Genomic DNA, 23395 nt, shown 5'->3' on the forward strand with positions numbered 1-23395 from the left:
AGTAAGCTAGAGAAATGAAAATGCTATTAAAACCATAAGGAAGAGAAAATCACATTTACAGTACTGTATATATTTATTGAAAAAAAATTTGCTTGTAAGTGGATCTGTAAGTGATTCAGACTCATGTTGTTCAAGGGTCAACTCTATTTTCTAAATAATTATCATTGGGTTTTCAAAATACGTCTGCCCTGGCCAGTGTCAGTGGTTAGAGTATCCACCTGCGCACTGAATTCAATTCCCTGTCAAGGGCACATGCCTGGGTTGCAAGTTCGATACCCAGTCCTGGGTATCAAACTTGTGTGGGAGTGTGTGCTGGAGACAACCAATTGATGTGTCTCTCTCACATCAGTGTTTCTCTCTCTCTCTCTCTCTCTCCCTCCCTCCCTCCCTCCCTTCCTCCCTCCCTTCACTCTCTCTCTGTTTCCCTTCTTCAACCCCCTTCCCTTCACTCTTTCTAGAAATCAATGAAAAAAATAGTCTCAGGTGACGATTAACAAAAAATAAAGAAAAGCCCTCGCGCAACATCGTCACAAGATGGCCACCACAAGATGGCCAGCAGGGAAGGGCGGTTATGGGCAATCAGGCTGGCAGGGGAGGGCAGTTGGGGGCAAATAGGCCAGAAGGGGAGGGCAGTTGGGGGCGATCAGGCTAGCAGGGGAGCTGTTAGGTGTCAATCAGGCCGGCAGGGGAGCAATTAGGGGGCGATCAGGCTGGTAGGCAGGTAAACAGGAGCCAGTGGTCCCGGATTGTGAGAGGGATGTCCGACTGAGGGGTCCCAGATTGGAGAGGGTGCAGGCCGGGCTGAGGGACACCCCACCCCCATGCACGAATTTTGTGTACCGGGCGGGCCTCTATTATTTATATATTTGTCTGAAGAACTCAACTAATATTTGCAGTGGAGCTTACGAACTTTATTTTTAATCCTAAGTAGCAAGTTCTTCCCCAAATATATTCTGTTATTTATACAGACTGACTGGTTTGGGTTCTGCCTCCTTTGGTTTCCCTTCCCATCAGAATTAAGGTGTCATAACAGGAGCAAAAGCAAAAAGCCTAGGTGATCTGATCCAGCAGTAGCCCCCGAGTGCACAGAAGTTGACTGTGGTGCCAGGGAATGAGAGAGAAAGCATCCATTGGTACAGGTTGTTGTGCACCTCCTCTTAAAAAGACAAAGCTCTTCAGTAGAGATGATCCAGTGGTAACCTTGCTGATCATTTAGAAGTCATTTGAGCTCTAGGTCCTGTTCACACCCCCTTGGACCTTCTGATTAGGTGTCATCTTTAAATGTAATGGGGTTTCTCTATTTTTTCCATATCATTACAATAAATCACCTTCTTTTAACTCAACCAGTGACTGTGAGTATATTCTTTGGACCCTGTGCAGTGGTGATAACAGTGGTACCTACTTCCTAGGGCACTTAGGAGGATTAAAGGGGAAGGTATTTTTAAAAGATGTTGTCATAGCCCATGATATACAGATTGTATTAATAATAGCTCTTTATTATTGCTGCTGCTCCCACTAATAAAATTATATAATCTCAGGATTAGGCAAAACCATTTTAAATACAGAACTGAGGAAACAATCCTATAACTTATAGTGGTGAAACTATTTATTTAAAAAGGCAGAGTGACTGGGTGAGGGGTGGGGATGTTTTTTCCATGGTGCCGGACATACTTCCTGGCGTGCAATCTGAGAGCCCAGTATTTGCTCTTTGAACACATTTTGGAAAAATATTCTAAAATTGTCTCTTACCAGACTTAGAAGTGTAAGGAATTTATTCCTGAACTAGAGAAGTTCCTTTCAAACAACGAAAGGCGGGGCTGTACCTTGGAGGTCTTACTCCCATTGTAGGCCCCTGGATCTCAGTAGCTCATTTCATCCCAGTCTCCTGCCTTAGGGCAGGACCGCACTCAGGCAGGCAGGATACCTGTCCCCCTACTACTTAGCGTTTTCAGAAGAGGATATTACATGTTCTTGCCAGTAATGCATTGCAGGCTCTCTCTAACTTGTTCCAGAACACTTGGAGGAAATTATCCCAGTGTCTGATCTAAATCCCATCTTCTGCCCTTTGAACACGTTATATCTTATCTTGACTTCAGTGGAGATAGAAAAGAGATGCTCACTATGATTTGGCAAATGCCTGACATTTTTGAAATTGCTGGTTGGTTTCTCATATCCCTCCCCTTCTGCACTAGGATAAGTCAGTCCATCTTTTTTCACGATTCTCTCCCATAAGCATCATTTTGTCCAGAGCTTTGTGAGTGGGGGGTTGTCATTTTGTTGCCCCCTTCCGAGGTTTCCTGGAGGTGGAGATGGGCACAACAACGGCGAGGCCCACGTGGGAGGCGGCCGTGTCACAAACCTGCTGCCCACGCAGGAGGCCTCAGCGGCCTCTGCTTCGCCACGGCCTGCAGTTCTGCAGAAGCGCTGCCAGGCGGAGCTTTGGAATTCCTGCTCAGCCCAGTGGCCTTCTCTTGATTTAATACAAACTGAGCTAAGGCTGCGGTGGAAGAAACCTCGGGCAGGTTTCTCCGTCACCCAGAAGCGGTCACCAAGAGGCCATTTCTCGGCATCCTGCTTCCTCTTCTGAGATTCTTTCTTGGTTTAATGCCATCCCAGCCTTTCCAGAACTCAGAATCAGGTTGTCTCACCTTTAAAACCCTTGCCTGGCCGGTGTGGCTCAGGTTGAGCATCAACCCATGAACCAAGAGATCACCGGTTAAATTCCCAGTCAAGGGCACATGCCTGGGTTGCGGACTTGATCCCCAGTGGGGGCACGCAGGAGACATCCAATCAGTGATGTTTCTCTCTTATTGATGTTTCTATCTCTCTTGCCCTCTCCCTTCCTCTCTCTCTAAAATTCAATAAAAAGATATTTTAAAATTTTTAAAAAAGTAATTAAAACCCTGGCCCAAAGGAACCCTCCCCACACACGTTCTAATGTGTGCACACATTCCTGAGTCTGATGCATTAAAAGGGAAAAAAAAAATGGAGGAAAAAATGTTGCTAAGTATTAGAGGAGGGGGAAAAAGAATATAATTACAGAAAATATGCAGGTGCCAAGCCGCCCGGCCCCCAGCGGCTTGCAAAGGTTCGCACATGAAGCGGCAGTTTGGGGACACACCCTCAGCCAGGTGCCCACGACCGGGGGCTGGCTGCTGGCCTCTGTGGTGTGCGGAGACCCTGGCAGCCACCACTGGGTGGCAGGGACACGCCCCTAGCCCAGTGGCCACAACCCAGGGGCTGCATGAGCTGCAGAGGATACACCTTTATTAACAAATATTTTATTGATTTTTTTTACAGAGAAGAGAGGAGAGGGATAGACAGTTGGAAATATCAATGAGAGAGAAACATTGATTAGCTGCCTCCTGCACACTCCCCACTGGGGATGTGCCTGCAACCAAGGTACATGTCCTTAACAGGAATCAAACCTGGGACCCTTCAGACTACAGGCCCACGGTCTATCCACAGAGCCAAACCAGTTTGAGAGTATATACCTTTTCTGACAAATCATTGGCTAAGCTCCCTGTAGGCCACCACTTGCAGTGATCTTGGTAATTTGGGTTATAAAAATCCAAGGTGATCTAGGGTTTTTCCACCACACTCCTGGAGGAAAAAAATGAATGTCCCTTGAGGGGTCCCAGATTGGGAGACTGCAGGCTGGGCTGAGGGACAACACCCCCGTACCCCCCTCACCCCCGTGCACGAATTTCATGCACCGGGCCTCTAGGTATGAATACCATAAAAGCAATCACGGTAATTATCTGTCTAGCCCCAGAAGTACCTCGCAGATGCATGCTGGCTTTGCCCCTTTCTGACTCCCTGTCTCCAGCAGGGAAGGTATCAGGATCCGTCACTGAGGATTGTCTTCCAGAACCGTTACTTTCTCTGCAAAACCAGTGGACCTATTGCAACTCCCTAAGATTTCCTTCGGTCTCTCTGCTCAGATTGGCTGCAGGTCTTACAAATTCTCCTCTTGGGGACGTCATTACTTTGGGTGGATTCCTACTCAGGAGACTGGCCCAGTCTCCACATGGGCCCTCAGTGTGATCTGAATCACAGCAAAAGCAAACCAGGGCATGGTGAGAATTAATATGAGATATACAGGGAAGTGTGAGCTCCCAGGAAGATAAAACTTCTTCTCCCTGCCATTGTCTGACTCTGATATATTGTTAGTTCCACTGACTTACAACATATTATACCTTTATAAACCCAATGACTTTCTTCTGTATTGATCCAGCATCTCTGAGGCCGGGATCTCTGGTACAGACCTTGTTACTCAACATTGCACCGCTCACAAAACCGGGCACTGCCTACACAGTGGGTAGATATTAGTTATGTGCTAAGTAATGGACAGATGTATCCTACCATAATAGCAACAAAAGTATTTTTATTAAAGATATAAAGGTACCTGTGAATATCTTTATATACACATTAAAATTTAATATATGGAGATCCATTAATTTGGAATGTCTTCTCCCCCCCCCCCCCCCCGTTTATGGAGGTAATGGTTGACAAATAAAAATGGATATATTTCAGGTATACTAGTATAACATACTATGACATAAGTATGCCTGTGTAATAATCACCACAATCAAGCTGATGTGTAACATCTTCATCACCTCACATAGTTTACCATGTTGTGTATGTGTGGTGTGCAGTGTGTTTTAAAGGAGTCAAAGGTTGGGTTTGAGCTGCCTGCGCATGTTTTCTATGCTAATAAAATCAATGATGCCTGTTAATTCGTTACATAATGTAGATGAAGAGGATTTAGAGGTACTTTTTAAAACTCCCTCTTTTCAAGTTTCTTAACCTCTCGAAGAGTAGTTATAAACAATGGCAGTGCCTCTTCAGTATTATCAATCGAGACATTAATTATTCCTGAATCAGTGTGCCCCTGGACTCCCACCCCAGTTCTGTGGTGTGTGTTACCTGGAGAACCATAGATGCCCATTTGCTATTAGTACAAATGAGAGAAGTTTTGCTGCAAAGCCAAGTAAATTTGTAGAAAAACGACATTCCTTCCTTTGGTTTCATGACAAAAATAATTGGTTGTCTCCTGAACTCGCAGAGTGTTTTGCCTCTGGCAGTAGAAAGGCAAAGAGAAGTCCTCAAGTGAAGAGGACATGGAAAGTAGGAACTCAGGATCTGGGTGAGGGGCTGTGGAAGATAGAAGAAGGGGGTGGATGCAGATATTGGCCTGTGGGTTTCAGCCAGTGATTACATTTGGCCCATAAGCAGAAAAATGCGTGTTTTCATATAGCATCCATATATCTTCTTCATTATAATTACTGCCAAGACCTAAAATGTCAAGACATGGCAGGAAGTATGTCTAAAATGACAGAGTTCTTTCTCACTTTAACTTTTTCCAGTGAAATGTTGTGATTGAAAACATTCCATATCAGTGTTTTATTCTACTCCAGAAGAAAAAAAAAAAATCTGTGCTGATTCCCTGCTGCTGAATCTAAAGGATCTTTAATTGCACACACTTGAGAAAGTTATGATGGAAGTACCATGAGAACCCTGTTGGTCTCGTCATTTTCCTGGGGAAGCAAGAATGATATAGTTTCTAGTCAGCCGCCTTCCTACCACACCAGTAATTTACCAAAAGGGTATGTACTGGGTCATATCAGCCTCAGGAGGTGGAGCAAAGTGAAAGGGAAGGGTTGTCATGCCACGTTCATGGCCTTTGTGCATCTAGAGATCCCTACTGGGAGCTTGCCACAATTTTTATAAGGTCCCACCATATGCTCGCAGCTGGGTCTTCTGCATGTCGGCAGGATAGGAAGTAGGGCCTCCCCACCCCACAGCTCCAGAGGAACAATTCATGAGAAGTCAGTGCAGTTCTGCCACCCAGCAAGGCCAGGAGAAACTGGCTGTCAGGATGCTGCCAGTAACGAAGGATTTGGCCCCAGAGAGCGGCCACTACCCATGTACTAGTGACTATAGCATCCAGGCAGAAAAAGTCCGACTCCTCCAGGCGTAAGTGGGACTGGGAGATATTTAGTCATATTAATGCACACCATACATGCACCCTCGCACAACTGTGGCTGGCAATGGAGAAATGAAGTGTGGCTCTGGCCACCTGGGAGCATGAGTGCCCAAGCCGATTAACTCCACACTTAAGGAAGGCAGGTAGGGATAAGGCCCAAAACCTGCATTCACTTCTGCTTTGGATAATGGAAACCTGCTCGTCGAGTATCTTTGGCCCAAGATTTTCCTGTGCAATTAGCAAACTTCTTAATTATACAGTTGGATTTGAAGCCCTTGCTAACCTTAAAGTGTAAATAATATAAATTAAATAAAGAGAAAGGATTAGAAGAGAGAGCATGGCATAGAGGTTAAGACTGTAGGCTCTGAGCCCAGGCTGTCGCCTTGGAGGACTTACCTCTCTGTGCTTCAGTTTTCTTACCTGTAAAATGGAAATAATATACTTAATCACAGTTTTGAACTGTGCTGAGCCTCTAAGTGCCCAGTACATTTAGTTTAATGTTATTTTAGTGATGGCATTTTATGAGTAACAACTCTACAAATGGATCATTGCTCAGTAGACCCTTTGAAAAGGGAGAATAATTAATAATTCAGAAATTGAATCTCAAAATCTCAGAAACTTGCCTAGGTTTCCTATATGGAAGTAAACGAATACTTAATATATGTAACAGTTTATTAAAATTTGAAAATGGAATAAATTTTGTCAACAAACATTTATTGAGTACCCATAAGCATCATGGAGAATGTTGTAGGGATACGTAAGACCTTATCAACTTCCAGGAGCTTTAATTCTAGAATACAGCAGGTGTTAGAAGAACTGTATAGGACTGTCAAGCATTCTAGGAAGGCTGCCTGAAGCAATATAAGTATAATTAATATGTAACCTTACCTCCATGCTCTGAGAAAAGATACTAGATGAAGAGTCTGCACACTGAGAGTACGTATTGCCTTGAAGTATTTAAGTAAATACATATTATTATTCAATTCCAAGTGCCCCATATATATTCATAAAACCACAGCATGAAACTAAATATGACTGACATGCTAAACAGAATGTTGATAATCTGCTCAGTAGGTTATGCTCCAGGTCACAGTTTATAACATTAGAGGAAATGTTAAGGGTCTTTTTTTTCGTGGTATTTCGTTGCACTGACCTTAAATAGGCCATGAGAATAAACACAGCATTATAGACCTAAGGCCTTAAACAAATGTGAATTTTATCATTACTTTGCAAGCAAATATCACTCTTAATAAAATTCGAGAATATCACCCAGAGCTATTTCTAGTCAATCAAATTGTGGTTATTATCAGATGTAGTTTTATACAAGGTGAGGACATTTTCATGAATGGGGACATTTTTAATATTTGCGAAATTATGGGCAAGAATGGAATTAGCATTGAAATAGTATTTCAGATGTTCGTAATGAGTTTCAACAGGTTCTTATTTTTCTCATCCATTTGGCTCGCTGTGAGACAGGAGAGGGAAGCCCTGCTGTCCCCATTTCTCATGTGAGAATCAGTTGAGGCTTATGGCAGGTTTATGTGACAGGGGCAGTTCCAGGTATCTGATTCCAATGACCAGGATATGCTTTTAAGGATTTTCCCAAGCTCTTCCAGAGTCATCAGTTGGCCAGCATTTTGGATTATCTACATATTTGGTTATTTTCTTCTCCTTTGTTTTGCCTTTTTTTTAGGGGGGTGGGAGGGTGAGCATTTAGCTGCTATTTTTTCTTTTGTTCATTCTTCAGACGCACCTTAGTTACCTACTGTATGCTCAGTGCTATTGGACAATACTTTGTCGCAGCTCTCAGAAGTATGCATGAGATTGACACATCTGCTTTTCATTAAAAAAAAATCAGATTTTCCTGCCTCAACTTTTTATCGAAGGAGACGATCTATAAGAAATGAAGTAATTTGAAGTTATTGGAATTTTAAAGTTACTTTGCTGATTTTAAACTCCTTAAAAATAGGAATTATAGCTTGTTCATCTTTTAAGCCCATTCCATTATTTAATGAATGTGTGGCCAATGCTTATTGTTGGATAGTGGCTTTTATCTGAATTGGTAAGTGTTTCTGTGGTGAATGTGGTAAATGTTAATGGCTGTAATTGTAAACATGAATGGTTACTATTAAAATCAAGTTCATTGGTGTGGCATAGTCCTATACTGTGTTACATTTATATCCTGTGAATTCCTCACATATGTTAAACTAAGTGGAAGTTGTCTGGGTCTTCAAGGATTTTAAAATAAATTCTTTTAAAAAATGGAAAACCTTCCAATTGGAAATTGAGTTATTACCACATCTCTAAGTTCTGGGCTTTCTCTTCTCTTTATCTACTCATTAATCTTCCCTATCTACTCACCCACCCCACCCACCTGCCATCTACCCATAACCCTCCCATCTACCTGCCAATATCCCCTTCCACCTTCTCACGCCTTCATTTCCGTTATCTATTTTAACAATAATAACCTTGAAAGGAGTGTGAGAGAAAGACAGTTGCTATTAGAGCTAGCACTATTTCTTTGGTTTTAATGAAGATCAGCACAGTATTGATCGATTGACCAAAATCTGGCACTTTTAGGAGTAAGCAGGGCACTATTGATAATCAGTCATGCTGGGGAAACAGGCATAAACCAGGGCTCTTCTGAGTACATCAGAGCATATATATGGTCACTTGTCCTAAAAATCTAAAGTAGGATTCTTATATAGGATTATGATGTTTTAGTTCTCGGCTGTATGTTATGTGAATTCCTTACTTATATTAAAAACAAAGAGTGGAACAGACTTTTAAAGATTTTATTTTGTGTGTATCTCTGTAACTTGCACCTGATTTTTTGTATGGCATCAGTTCCTGTGCATTACTTAGCAGTCCAGTTTGAAATCATCCAGATATTTCATTTCTTCCCCTTTGTTACGTCGATTTGGGGTTGATTGCTCTCTCATTCATCCTGTGGAAATATATAAATCACTTGCATTAGGTATAGCATTTCCCAGGGTGCCAAAGGGGCTGTAACAGAGGAGGAACATCCAATATTTGTGCTTCTGCACCCACAATAGAGCTGGGGATGCAGGGCTGGCAGCGTTTGCACAAAATAACCACTCTGCATAAGCAGGTGATTGTGCAGCGACCACAACGGAGAGGAAGCAGCACCAAAGAAACTCCTAATCCGAGGGAGCAGGGACAGCAGGAGACTCACAAGCTCAGTCAGGCCATCCTAGTGCTTGCTGGCAACTCTTCAGTGGACAGGAAGTGGGAATCACTGACTTACGGAAGGCTTAGTTGAGGCATATGTCATTTATTAACCTATGAAATGCCTTCCCTTTGCTGTGAACTTGTGTCTCTGTTTTACATATACTTGCTGTGTGATCTTAGGCAAATCTCATAACCCTTTTGGTCTCAGTTTCTTCATTATAAAATGAGACTAAGAATAGTACCTACTCATAAAGTCATTAAATTGTTTCATTTATATAAAGCATTAGGACATGGTATTCCAAAAATATTTAAAAAGATATTCTTTCTGTTAGTATCATAAGTCATCTTTAGAGGAAAGGCATGTCATAGCCAATAAAGGGTGGGGCAAATGTAGTTGCCAGTACACAAAGCAGAGTTTATTCTTGTATTATTATTTATTAATTATCATTTTATTTTCCACACGAATAATTGTAAACTTCCTTTTGCCTCACTCTATATAAATCAATGTTTGATTGTAACTTACCTCATATGGTGTATATCCCTATCGTAATTTTAATATGCTCTTATCACTTATGATTTTTATACAGCCCGGAAGTCAAAGAAGTTGGGAAAGTTAAAAGGGATTCACGAGGAGCAGTCCCAGCAGCAGCAGCCCCCGCCCCCACCCCCGCCGCCCCAGAGCCCTGAGGAAGGGACGACCTACATCGCCCCTGCCAAAGAGCCCTCTGTCAACACGGCACTGGTCCCTCAGCTCTCCACAATCTCACGCGCACTCACCCCCTCCACTGGGCTGGTCCTAGGAAACATCGAGCCCGAAATTGTGTATGCAGGCTACGACAGCTCCAAACCAGACACCGCCGAGAGCCTGCTCTCCACGCTGAACCGCCTGGCGGGCAAGCAGATGATTCAAGTCGTGAAGTGGGCAAAGGTAATTCCAGGTAGGCTTGCCTCTCCTTCCACGGTCTTTGTCCTGAACTGGACAGGTCAGGGCAGCCTCCTTCACCACATCCCACAGAGTCATCAGAGTTGGCTTTCTCTTAAATCCTGGGAGCGGATGTTAAAATTACCCGATGAACAAGTGCCTCGCGGAATTCTGCTCACTTCTCCTGAGCAGTTAGAGTTAAAGGTTCCATTGTTAATATGTCACACATTTCCTGTGGATGATTGCGATGGCAAAGCCATCCCAGGGAGATGATCATGAAAGCATAACAGCCTGTTACTAGCAGCTTGTAACCAAGGCTGATCTAACCAGAGACCAAGTACAGCAAGACCTGTCCATGAAGTTGTAGGAGCCCCTGAAAACCTGTTCTTTCAAAAAAGTAACATCTTACCTCCAGCACCCTTTAAATTGTCCTTGAAATTCCTACTTTAGTCATTTTTTTATGCCATAGGATTTCATTAGTAAGGTCCCCATTGATCTACAGAAACATCACTTAGAATTGCTATCATAATATCGCAGTACATTTACCCAAAGCAGTTTCTTAAGGGACCTCTGGCCAACCAACAGCCATAGGAATGCAGACTGGGGAAAGCTCGGTGATGGGTTTTTTGAAGAGGAGCCTAATGTCACCGGGAATACAGGGCCTGGGAAAAGGAACAAAAGAAGAACTTGAGACCCAGAAAGGAGGCCTGTGGGACAGGGGCAGGCAGGTGCCAAGAGTGCTTAGTCCAGTGTTATCCCAGACTATGGGAAGCAAGGAATAATGCTTGTTCAACCGCCGCAAACTCATGAAGAGTAAAAGCTACATTAATTGCAGATAACGCAGTAGCTGATGGTTATTAAATTACCCTATCTGTTAATATTATTAACTGGGAGTACGATAAAGATGTTTCACAGGTTAATGCAGATTCTTTCCGTCTAGCCAAGGGTTTTAGACCATCATCCAGCAAAACGCCCTGAATTCCCCAGTTTTAGTGGCCCTGGCTATTCGCCCTCATTGAGAACGAAGAGTGAATTGAAATGAAGCCTTAAACAGGGCCAAGCCCAGGGTGGGTGCTCTGTAAATGGCTGTGACATGGATTGGGGTCTTAGAGGAAGGTGGCTGTTGGGAGGTTAACTTAAGAAGCTTCTTCCTGGAATGTACTCAGATGCTAAGTGTTTCTCTGTGCTTAATTGTTCTGTCCTTCAGGATTTAAAAACTTGCCTCTTGAGGACCAAATTACCCTCATCCAGTATTCTTGGATGTGTCTATCGTCCTTCGCCTTGAGCTGGAGGTCGTACAAACACACGAACAGCCAATTTCTCTATTTTGCACCAGACCTGGTCTTTAATGAGTGAGTACCTGTTAATTAGCCTTCATAAAGCAGACTGCAGTGTTATTTTTGTTAATGTCTTTATGATTTCTAAACAGATGTATGTTTGTGAAGGAATCCACTGCTTCTTGCATTTTTAAGAGTAAAAAAAAAAAAAAGCTGTCATTTGAGAATTTAAAAATTACTCTTTACCAAACCATCATGCACACGCCTGCATATGTATAAATCAGTATATATACATTTCACATAATAGCATGTGGGAATTGTCCCAAAAGAAAGATGATCCAGTTGGCTCCAAAAGCTTGACTGGTACAAAGCCACGATTCATAGAAAACGACCGCTTTTGGGATCTACACTCAGGCTGTCTAATTTCTAGGAAGTGTGACTGTAGAAGTGCCTACCTCTGTGCACAGTCACGTAGTGGTTCTTTTGTGACCGCGGTACGGCTGCTTGGTGTGTCTTTGTGACAGTAATATTTGTTCGTCTTCGCAGTCATAAGAGAAGCCAAACTGTTAGTTTTGTGATGCGTTTTCAAAGATTGAAAGAATCGCGGTTGGTTTTCCTTTGGCCACGAATTCCTTCCTATGTTTTAAGTTGACATGTTAATGCTGTTTGTATTCCACATGAGCACATTTCCTCTGTGTCTATCCAGCAGTGCCGCTTTGTATTTGTTGGGTCAAGAGATACAGAAAATAAACTGGGACGTTTGAATGATGAAGTGAACCACAGCCATATTCCAACAGATGGCTCTCCCTGGAGATATGAAAATAGGGGTGTTCAGTGGGGAAGGAAGCAGATGAGAAATAGATTGATGATCAAAGAAACAAAAGCAGTGGAGGAGAGTAAAAGTGGACACAGAGTGCCAAGATGCTGAAATAGCACCAGTGCTGACTTACCTGGGAGGACTGGTTTACCCACACAGGGTGACCTGCCGGCAGCTGTATGCCAAGATAAATCAGGAGCGTCCGTTGTTGGCTCTCAAGGTGACCCTTCTCTTGGCAATTACAAAGAATAATCCTATTACTGCATAAATTTTCACCAAAAGCATGAAGTGCGGCCAAACAACTGACGTGCACGTTTTAATTTACTTGTTGTCCTCAGTAATTAGGTGATATTGCTAAATAATAAGCCCGTTTTAAAATGTGGCTTATAAACCAAAAGAAAAACATAGTAAGGAGGGTATTTTCTTTACAAAGAAGTGAGGGCAGGAGGCTGTTGGTGTTATCCAGTGTGTCTCCATTTCTTTTTAACAGGAGATTAAAGTGATCCATTTAATTTCATTTAGCGCATGCATTTTTGTCATAAAACACATGTAACAGAATTTTCCATTGTAATCATTTTAAGTGTACAGTGCAGGGGTGCTAATTGCATTCACATTGCTGTACAACCCTCCCCACTGTCCGTCTCCAGTCCTTTTGCATCGTCCTTAACAGAAACTCTGATCCCATGGAGCAGTAACTCCACATTCACCCCCAACCCAAAACCCTGACAACCGCTAGTCTGTGAATTTGCCTGTTCCAGATAGTGCATGTAAGTGGGGTCAGACAATGTGTGTCCTTTTGCTTCCGGCTTATTCCACTTAGTACGTCTTCAGCGTTCACCCTTATTGGAGTATGTATCAGGATTTCATTTAATGGCTGGATATTATTCCATTGTATGTATCTACAGTGGGTCCTCATTGATGACAGGTTTTGTACTTAGGAATCGGCCCCCGTCTACATTTATTTGTAACCCAAAGTCAACCCGTGTAGCACTCTCGGGGCCGCTTGCAGGCCTGCACAGAGGCAGTGCGTTTCAGCCGCGCAGCCTGCGCATTTCAGCTCAGACTGCCGTCCCGTGTCAGCCCTCATGTTGTAAACAAGTGTCCTTCTCACGGTCTACTTAAGCATGTGCTGAAGTCGAGGGTTCCTGAGGGCAAGAGGCTGTGATGCGCCTTAGGGAAAAATGCAGGCGCTAGATAAGCTTCTGTCAGGTATGAGTTAGTGCTGTTGGCGGTGAGTTCAAGTTAATGAAACAACAGTATGTGTTACTAAGGTGTCTCTAACAGAAATACATATAAAACGGGAGTAGGAATAGGTCAGTTGATGAAAATGTTAGAGCCGGTGGCTCTTGAGAGCCTCACGTTCCCGTAGGAGGAGCAGTTTAGTGCTCGCTAATTCAGTCTTTGCTGCCACCTCCTAGAACATAAGACCTTATTTATTTTCACCAGATAGAGAGACTTGCCCACATTTTGTTTATTCTTTCATCTGTTGATGGACATTTGGGTTGTTTTCCCCTGTGACTACTGTGAATATTGCTGCTATCCACGTCAGCGTATAAGTATGTGTTTGAATCCCTGCTGTCATTTCTTCTGGGTAAGTACCCATGAGTGGAACTGCTGGGTCACATGGCAATTCTATATTTAACTTCCGAGGAACCACACAACTGTTTTTCACAGCAGTTGCACCTTTTCCCAATCCTGGCAATGTAACGAGAGTAACAAGAGTTCCAAATTCACCACATCCCTGCCAGCACTTATTTTCTGTTTTGTTTTGTTTTTAAATAGCTATATTAGTAGGTGAGAAGTGTTGGAGAGAGTTTGAAATATACTCCATATATAACATCATGTAGATTTAAAGTGTATAGCATGTTGATTTGATACATTTACATATCCTATGTAATAAAAGCCTAATATGCTAAGTGTCCAGTCGACCAGTCAGCCGCTCAACCAATCAAAAGTGTAATATGCTAATGATATGCTAAGGCCGATCAACCGCTCGCTATGATATGCACTGACCACCAGGGGGCAAACAGTCAACCAGTCTACCAGTTGCCATGACATGCACTGACCACCAGGGGGGGCAGATGCTCCGACGAGTAGGTTCGCTTGCTGCTGGGGTCCAGCTGATCGAGACTGAGCAAAACAGGCCGGACATGCCCTGGAGCCCTCCCGCGGTCCCTCTGTGGCTGGCTAAACTCCTGTGTCCCTCCCCGGCCCCGATCATGCACCAGTGGGGTCCATTGGCCTGGCCTGCGCCCTCTTGCAATCTGGGACCCCTCAGGGGATGTCAGAGTGTTGGTTTCAGCCCAATCCCGCAGGCCAGGCTAAGGGACCACACTGGTGCATGAATTTGTGCACCAGACTTCTAGTTGTAATATGATTGCCATTGTGGCTCTAACACCTTTATCGTGTCACATAATAATCATTTCCTTATTTGTGGTGGGAACAAATTAAATCTCGTTTCTTAGCAAGTTTAATGGTTATAATACCATTGTCTGTATTCACTATACTGTGCATCAGATCTCTAGAACTTAATTGCCTACTAGTTGAAAGTTTGTGTATTTAAACAGCATCTCTCTTCTCCTACCCCCAACCCCTGACCAGACCACCATTCTACTCTATTTTTTCAAGTTTGGCTTCTTAGGTTCCACAAATAAGTGATACCTTAGTGTATTTGCTATCTCTGTCTGACATGTCTCTTAGTAGGTATGAAGTGGCATCTCCTTGTGGTTTTGATTTGCATTTCTCTAATGTTGGAAATCTTTCATGTGCTTATTAGCCATTTGTATGCCTTCTTTAGAGAAATATCATTTAAATTATTTTGTCCATTTTTAATCAGGTTGCTTGTCTTTTGTTCTTGAGTTGTAGGAGCTCTTTACATATTCTGGATATTAAACCCTTATCAGATACATGATTTGTAAATTTTTCCCATTCTGTGGGTTGTCTTTTCACTTCTTGATATAATATCTTTTGATGCACTTTTAAAATTGAAGTTTTTAATTTTAATGAAGTCCATTTTATCTTTTTTTTTCTTTTGTTGCCTATGTTTTTAATGGCATTAATTTTTAATTGTGTGCAAACATTCAACTTTACAGGTTCCAAACAAAGTGCAAAATTGTAAAAATCCTTCTTAACAAATGAAACTTAGGGTCAAGCACCTTATATTTGAAGCCTGCGAGAATTCATGTCAATAAAGAGTTTTGGAAATAAGGAATAATAAACCAGAAAAAGAAAAAGAAAAGGTCATATAAGCTTTTTATGCATTTATCTGTTCTAGAAAATAGTAATAGAGATAAAATGGAACCAACAACAAAAATTGCATTCTAATGTTATAAGTAGTTTAAATGTTAGGAAATTACATAATATCTGAATGAAAAGTTTGTTTCTTATTCTTAAAACCATTGACCTCAACTTGAACCTAGACTTCTGTAAGTTTTCTCTCAACTAGAAAGAATAGGGTGGAGCTGTGTCTTTTTCAAAGGACTGGGAAGGGGGAAGGCTACTCCCAGGAAACATTTGGGAATGGCATAAAGCCTTTTAGGCAAATTGAGCTCGATGCGGTAGCTCTATTATAGGGTGCTATCACAGACCCTGTATTTTTTAGGGAAACTACTAAGTTACAGAGAATGTCCTGCAACCAAAGTCTGAATGTGGATGCATGCTTCATCCTGCATTTATTTAGTGTTCTAAGCAGTGGTTTTAGAATACTGAAAAAAATATATAATTCCTATCTCATGGAGCATAACAGTCTAGTAGGAAAAAAGAAATTATTTAAAGAATCCCAGAGTTATTATTGTGATAAGTATCAAAAGGAAAATTGCTTTGAGGGCAAGCCGTTCATGGGAGGTGTTGATCTAGTCGGGAAAGGCTTCCCTTGACTAAGTGAGTGTCAGTCAGGTGCAGGAAGTACAGGAAGAGGAGAGCTGATTTAGGCTGAGGCACCAGCATGTGCAAAGGCCCTATGGCAGGAAGGGCCTGCGTGAAAGACATTGTAATGATGGACGTGGAGAGATGTGAACAGGTGTGGAAAGCCAAAATCACCAGCAGTTGCCAGTGGTTGGATTCTGATGGGGTTTGGAGGGAAGGAAGAAGCCATTGTCTAGGATGACTTCCAGGTGTGTGCCTTACGTGCCAGGTAGGATTTGGTTGGTGTGACCCCCTGGAATGGGGAACAAAGATAGAGGACCAGGGTTTAGAAGGGAAGAGTAAGGGAGGCCAGTTTTGGATATGCGAGGGTTGAATTATCCTTGAAACAGTATCCAAGAGGAAATATTAAAGAGGCAGTTATGTATACCGATCAGAAAGTTAAAGAGAGGTCCAGGCTAAAGGTACAAATTTTGAACACATTTTGCAGTAGAGGTTACAGAAGGAATCCCACATCTCCCTGGGATTAAATGCCATTGTAACCCCAGTGAGATGTGAACTGGAAATCTGGACGCATGCCCACCCATTGCCTGCCAGTACCTTGCACATTCATCTCTGCTGAATATGCCCCTCAACCTTCCCCTGGCCAGTACCTGTACTTCTGCACCCTTCCACCAAAGTGCAGGAAGCAACCTGGCATTGTGGGCAGGGGCGTAACGCGTGCCATTCTGCTGAGGGTAGGACACTCTGATGTGGTCCTCTCCTGCTCTCCACCAACCCTCTACCGTTGAGACCACCTCTCACCTGCATTGATGGCTCTTCTTTAGGTGTCTGCATCCCCCGCCCACCCTTGTCTAGGTGGCACCTTCTCATTGAAGTCACAGACTCTGTCTCATCGTTTTTCATTTCCAGCACCTACACTGTGTCCAAGGCACAGTAGGTAAGCTGTAAATATTTGCGGAATAAGTGAATTATTGAACAAATGTACCACACAGTCTGTTAATCAGTCTAGAAGGGGATTTCTAAGTTATCCTTTCTCACGATGAGGATGAAGTTTACGGTAAAGAATTGTGACATGGGGTGCCATGAACGGAGGCACTGCTGTGTTTAAAACAGTGGACCGAACTTCAAAAGGTAGTCATTGGTGTTTGTCTTCAGCTGTGAAACACTTCCGCCAGCTCCCCGCGACCTCCCCCTTCGGCTGTGCACCAGCAATGTTGGACCCGGAGGAAAGGCGGGGAGTAGGGAATGATTAAGGACAACATTTTTTCTAACTTTTTATTAAACATTGGGGTGAAGATATGAGTTAGTCCTTTAAATTAGCATAGAACTTTTCTTATAAATTCAAAACTTTTCAAATATGTATTAAATGATTAATTATTCCATTTTTACCTTGAAACAGCTTATCATGTATTGCACCCGATCGCTGCAAGTATTCACATTTCTTACCAATTCAGTGCACATATTAAAACTCCCATTTAAGCCTGTAATGAAATTTCTTCAGAATGTTTTTTATTAACTTCTGAAATGGAGGTTCAGTTTGCTCTCTCTTTGGAGACTCAGCCAGTACGTCGGAATTAAAGTATAGTTAAGAGCAGATTTTTATTGTCTCCAGTTGTAGCCCAATGAGAAATGTGTTTTGGGTGACCTTTCAGTGCTCCGTGGTTCTGAACCTTTCCTTGTTCTGCCTCTCGGGTTGTTGGTAAAATAGAGAAGGTTTAAGTCTTGGTGTCCCTTTCTGACCCTCCCTGCGAGCGCTCTGACGTGGCTGCAAGTGGGAAGGGGAAGTCAGCCCACACCGTCCTCGGGATCAAGTGCTGACTGTGCGATGGCAGCAGCTGTAGAACCACAGGTCATGTGAGGCGCAGTCAGTCATCTCAGGTCATGTTTCCTGGAGTGCGGTCCATCCCTGGTGGGTGCCCAGCAAGGGCTCACGGTGCTGTCAGAGCCCAGTCTTCCTCAGAGCTCCCCTGCACCCAGCTCTGCCCACAGGACGGTGCCCTGAAGGCCCCTCTGTGTCTAGGGTCCCCCAGCTCCTGGTGGCGTTGCTCCTATGCAGGCTACATGTTCCAAGGCTGTGTCGCATGGTTCAGGGGGGATCTGGGTGTCCTCGTGGGGGGCTAAGCGTGCTTGGAGGTCAAATGTGGCATGCTCTGCACTCCGTCCCGAGGCTGGGCATTGGTATTCCTGAGCCATAGGGGCGACCTCTGTGCCTGGACTCTTCCTCCAGCAGAGCCAGGGCCAGGGCCAGGGTCAAGGCCAGAGTCAGGGCCAGTGACAGGAGTTCTGATGAGGGGGGCCAGGAGGAGGGATGGAGCCTGGGCCAGCTTCCCCTTCACTGCCCCCTGCCTCTCTTTCCCGCCTCTATTCCCTTTCTGCTTCTTTCCAATAGGATTTCTTACTTCCCCTCGGCTCCCTGGGACCCTGCTCTGTGTTGTTTCTAGTCTCTGGCCTACTCCCTTTCCCTTCCCCTCCCTCCTCCTTCAGCTTCCCTCCTCCTTCCTCCCTCTTCCCTCTCTGTCACACACACCTCTTTTCCCATCACTGAGATGCCCCTTGTTGGATTTTTTTTTACTTCTGGTTTACTATGAGGGGATAAACTTTAAAAGAAAACAAGTCTCCTCCGCACCTTATCTTGGACCCAATGAAAACCCAGGCCCTGGACCAGCAGCTGGAGGGCCGGGTCTGCAGCAGAAAGTGTGAGCATTGTGCTTGTTGGACGGGAGGAGCAGCTCCCCCAAAGGGCGCCTGTGCAGACCGACCCACCGTGGCTCCCACTGCTGCCTGCTGCTCCGCCTGGCCGCGCAGATGGTTGAGTTTGAGAGTCCTGAATAAACAGAAGCAGTGTCACTAGTAGTAAATGGCCCATTCTTACCTGCAAAGGGCAGAAGCATTGCAGAGTGGAATTCTCTTACACAGAGGTGGGGTGCAGAGGACACCTGTCACCTGAAGGGGGCTGCCGGGGGCCTAGGGAAAGATGCAGTGTGGCCTGAGAAGATCTGATAGGCTACAAACTAGAAACAGTCATTCGCTCAGTGTGTACGGGGGCAGAGGAGAGGTAGGTAGAGTCCCCCCTCCCCCCAAAGAAGAGCTTTTTTCTTTTTGAAGATTTTTCAATTATGATTGACATTCAATACTATATTGGTTTCAGGTGTACAGCATAGCGGTTAGATATCTACATAGCATACGAAGTGATTCCCCCAGTAAGTCTAGTACCCACCTGACATCACACACAGTTATTAGCGTTGTTATTGCCCCTAGTCCCCATGACTATTTCGTAGTCCCCTTTCTTCCTGATAGTATCTCATTCTTTAATGAACCCAGCATAACCGTAAGAAGTAGAGTTGTAGTAAGAAGATACTTCCCGACGTTTCCAGCAGAGGAATTGAGGGCAGGGAAATTCACCATGAATTGGGCACACTTTAAGGAAAGGTCCTGAAATGAGCATGCCAGGGACAGGGACTGTCCTTACCTGGGGAAGATAACCTGAGGAGAGTAGGGTTAGTTTAACACTACACTGAGTGGCCAGATTATTATGATCTCTGAACGCATAATAATCTGGCCACTCAGTGTATATTCTATATATTAAAAGGTTAATACGCAAATTGTCCCCTCGACCAGGAGTTGGACCAGCAGGCAGGCCAGCCAACTGCCCATGTCCCCTCCCCCTGGCCAGGCTGGCCAGACCCCACCCATGCACGAATTCATGCACCGGGCCTCTAATACACACACACACACAGTGAGTGGCCAGATTATTATGAGTTCAGAGATCATAATAATCTGGCCACTCAGTGTAGAACCGCTCTCTGACTCATTTCCTGACCCACTTTCTTTTTTGCCAACCCCTGCCTCTCATGCAGGACCACTCGGGGGAGATGGAGACACATGTTATTCATTCAGTTGTTCGTTCCGCTAACTTCAGAATACTAAGCACTGGTCCAGGCACTGGGAATACAACAGTGACCACACCATGGAGCTCACACCCCAGGGAGGGTGGGTGGCCCGGACAGTGGGAAAGTGAAGGCAGCTTTGTGAAGAAATGCACGGGCTGTGTCCCCAAGGACGACGGCTTTGGGCAGCACGCCTTCATCCTGTGATGGTTGTGTATTCCTGCAGGAAAGTGGTATTTAACATGGAAAGGTGGGGTGTGGACGTATCCTCTCAGAGGGCGAGCACGGGCCCTGGGCTGGCCACACCAGCCTCCTGGTGCTCTAAACATCCAAGCTCATTCTTGACTCAGCTCTGACATTCGGTGTCTGCTCTGTGCAGGAAGATGGTTTTTCTCACCATCTTGTCTCAGCCCCAGATATTCCGTATCCATACAGCCTTTGCCTGACCACAGACCTAGAGCAGGCCCCTCTGCCCGGTTCCTCCCCGTGGTATCAAGTGCTTATTTTCTTTGTAGTCGGTCTCCTGCCCCACGCCTGTAATGCCCCCTGGGGGCAGGGGAAGGGGCAGAACCTGGCCTGTCTGGCTCACCTTTGCATCACCAACATCTAGGATACCAGCTGACATTAGTAAGTGCTTGATGAACTAATTAATTTCAAAATGCTGTTTTCAACATTATTTCCTACTGCTCTCTGCATAAACTCTGTGCCGGACAAATTAGCATTTTTCTTCCCTGGTCCTGTCCTCCCCCACTGTGGATTCTCTCCTCACACTTCCTTTGCCTCTCAAAGGACGCTGATTCTCCATTCAAAGTCAGGAGGGACTTTTCCTCCCAAACTTTTTTTTTTATATCAGTTGTTTGGTGCTTTATGTGTTTTGTGTACTTTTCACTCTAGATAGACCATAAACTCTAAGAGCACAGAAAGTATGCATTTAAATTTTTTCAGAATAGCCAGCAAACGCTTTCTATGTAATTGGCACTCAGAGACTACTTTTGGTTTGTTAATGAGTACTTTTCCTAGCATGAGGGTCAGAAGCAAAGTCCCTGGTGTGGGTTTACCCTACAGTGTTTTTAGGGCTTAGCATGTGAACTTAATGAAAAGGATTCATTCTTTGTGGAGGTTTTTTTTTTTTTTTTTCAAGTTTCACTTCAGGAACGCTGCTGTATGGTAATATTTCTTGCATTGTAGTGTACTTGAGAAATATCCTAAGTATTTAATGAAGCTAGTTAATTGCCAGTGGAGTATGAAATTAAAGCAAAGCAAATAGGAAGGAGCAGTCTAAACTATATATAATTATATTGGAATCACAAGGGAGCTATTTTTCATTTTGTTTTGTTTTTTTCTTTTTTGTTTTTTGTTTTTTTTTAATATAGTTTATTGATTTTTTACAGAGAGGAAGGGAGAGGGATAGAGAGTTAGAAACATGGATGAGAGAGAAACATTGATCAGCTGCCTCCTGCACACCTCCTACTGGGGATGTGCCTGCAACCAAGGTACATGCTCTTGACCGGAATCGAACCTGGGACCTTTCAGTCCGCAGGCTGACGCTCTATCCACTGAGCCAAACTGGTTAGGGCTATTTTTCATTTAGATCATATATTATCTTTAAAGGCTTAGGGTGGCTAATATTAGCATATTTTTAATTTCAGTTAGCATGCTCAAGAACTTTGGTCTCCAGCTAAAAATACTCTTCTCTTCAATATAAGATAAAATCACAGGAGTGAATTTCTTTATTGAAAAATTGATAGAGAAAATTTAATTTTGGTGCAGTGGTTGTGTTCCCCAAGTGGGCAGGTGAGGAATGGATTGATTGATTAATTACAGGACCAAGGAGGCTCCAGCTTCCCCCATTGACACTTGTCACAAGACAGAAGGATGGTGGCGTGGATGGTGCCCTCCGGATTGAAGCAGGGGAACACGCTCGCATGTGTCTTGATGTATAAAGTGTGTTCTGAACCGGTGTCTTTAGACACTAGAACCAGAACCGAGCCACATGCTTTTCCATTTCCATTGTATCACAGCAGAATGATGATTTGGGTTTTATATCCCTCACTTCCAACCATGAACCCTAAGCTACTTTAATAGGAATGTGTGTTTGGAGGGCTCTGAAGAGGTCATTTAATTTCGGGGGGTTCTCGGATTGATACTTTCCTGAAAGCAACCGTGGATAAGGGCAGGAAACAAACTAAAAGGATGTCCTTTTGGGAGACGCTCCACTTCCTTATTTACAAGCTCACTCTATGTCTGGTTCCTTCGCGCTGCAGTTGGAGTGTTGCCTCAGCCAATGTACAAATTTACCTTATGGCAACCTCCGTCTGTCTTCCCACATCTGTGCCCCTCCTCCTTCAAATCGACAGTGCCTCAATAGAATCCATGCAATTGGTGGCTTATAAACTCCAAATTCCCTTCTGGTGCAGGTATGATATCCCTCTCTGTCTTAGTCAACTCAGGCCACTGTAACAGAACACCACAGGTGAGGGGCCGGCACGGGCGGTTCTGGTGAGGGCCTCTTCCCAGCCTGCAGACAGTGCCTCCTCAGTGTTCTCAGGGGCAGAGAGGACAGGCTGTGGTGTCTCTTCTCCTCCTAAGACACTAATCCCATCATGGGCTCCGCCCCCACCAGGCGACCTCCCAAAGACCTCATCTCCTGATATCATCACAGTGAGAGTTGGGGTTTCAACATATAGATTTGGGGGGGATGCATACATTCAGTTCATACTGTTCTCCATTTACATGATCCTAGAGTTAAAGACTAGTTGATAGTCAAGTGGTTTAGAGAGGGGGGGGGGTTGAGTGATGCGAGCTGATGCTGAAAGCTTGGGAAAGGTGCTGTGCTCTGCGCTGTCTCCAATGCGTTCTCCTACTTACTCCTCCCAGCTCTGTGAGGCAGGAATTTTTTATTCCTCTTTTAAATATGAGGAGACAGTGGCTCCAAGTTTTGAACCCAGATGTCGCTCAGTCTAAAACTCAGAATTTTTCAACAACATCAAGGCTCGTACATGGACTGTGGGACTTGGTTTTCAGACAGTCACACACAAAGTGGACCTTTGGAGCCATTGGTGAGTTTCATTAAGTTGGACCCTTCACTGACCAATCCTACATCATCTTTCATCTGTGAGAGTTATTCTTTAAAATGGTGACCATGTGTCCAATGTGTAAAGAGCACAATTGGGAAGTAAAACGTTGTTTGAAAAATGGAAACTTTGGTTCAAAGTTTGAATTTCTCTAAATCTGTTTTCCTTCCTTTCCTATATGACAATATTTAAGAGCTTAATTGTTGAAGACCTAGGCCTCAGTTCCTAACTTTGCTGCTCACAAGCTTGATGTTGTCAAGTCAGTGAGTGAGAGTCACTAAGCCTTCATTTTCCTTGTTTAGAATGAAGGTCATATCAGCGGTTTTGTTCCCAAGACCTCTTTGTGCTCTTAAAATCATTAAGAACCCCGAAG

The 23395-nt window shown here is 44.0% G+C and overlaps 1 protein-coding gene across 2 annotated transcripts in view; it reads left to right on the forward strand.

Annotated features, from left to right (window-relative positions):
• NR3C2 (nuclear receptor subfamily 3 group C member 2) overlaps positions 1-23395 on the forward strand; it is a 305287-nt gene that overhangs the window by 241332 nt on the left and 40560 nt on the right. For both annotated transcript variants that reach the window (XM_028151490.2, XM_028151493.2), the window contains exons 5-6: positions 9769-10119; positions 11311-11455. In XM_028151490.2, coding sequence (XP_028007291.2) covers positions 9769-10119; positions 11311-11455 — 496 coding nt within the window. The remainder of the gene's footprint in view (positions 1-9768; positions 10120-11310; positions 11456-23395) is intronic.

This window comes from Eptesicus fuscus, chromosome 6, assembly GCF_027574615.1.
Source record: "Eptesicus fuscus isolate TK198812 chromosome 6, DD_ASM_mEF_20220401, whole genome shotgun sequence".
In the NCBI taxonomy this organism is placed as follows: domain Eukaryota; kingdom Metazoa; phylum Chordata; class Mammalia; order Chiroptera; family Vespertilionidae; genus Eptesicus; species Eptesicus fuscus.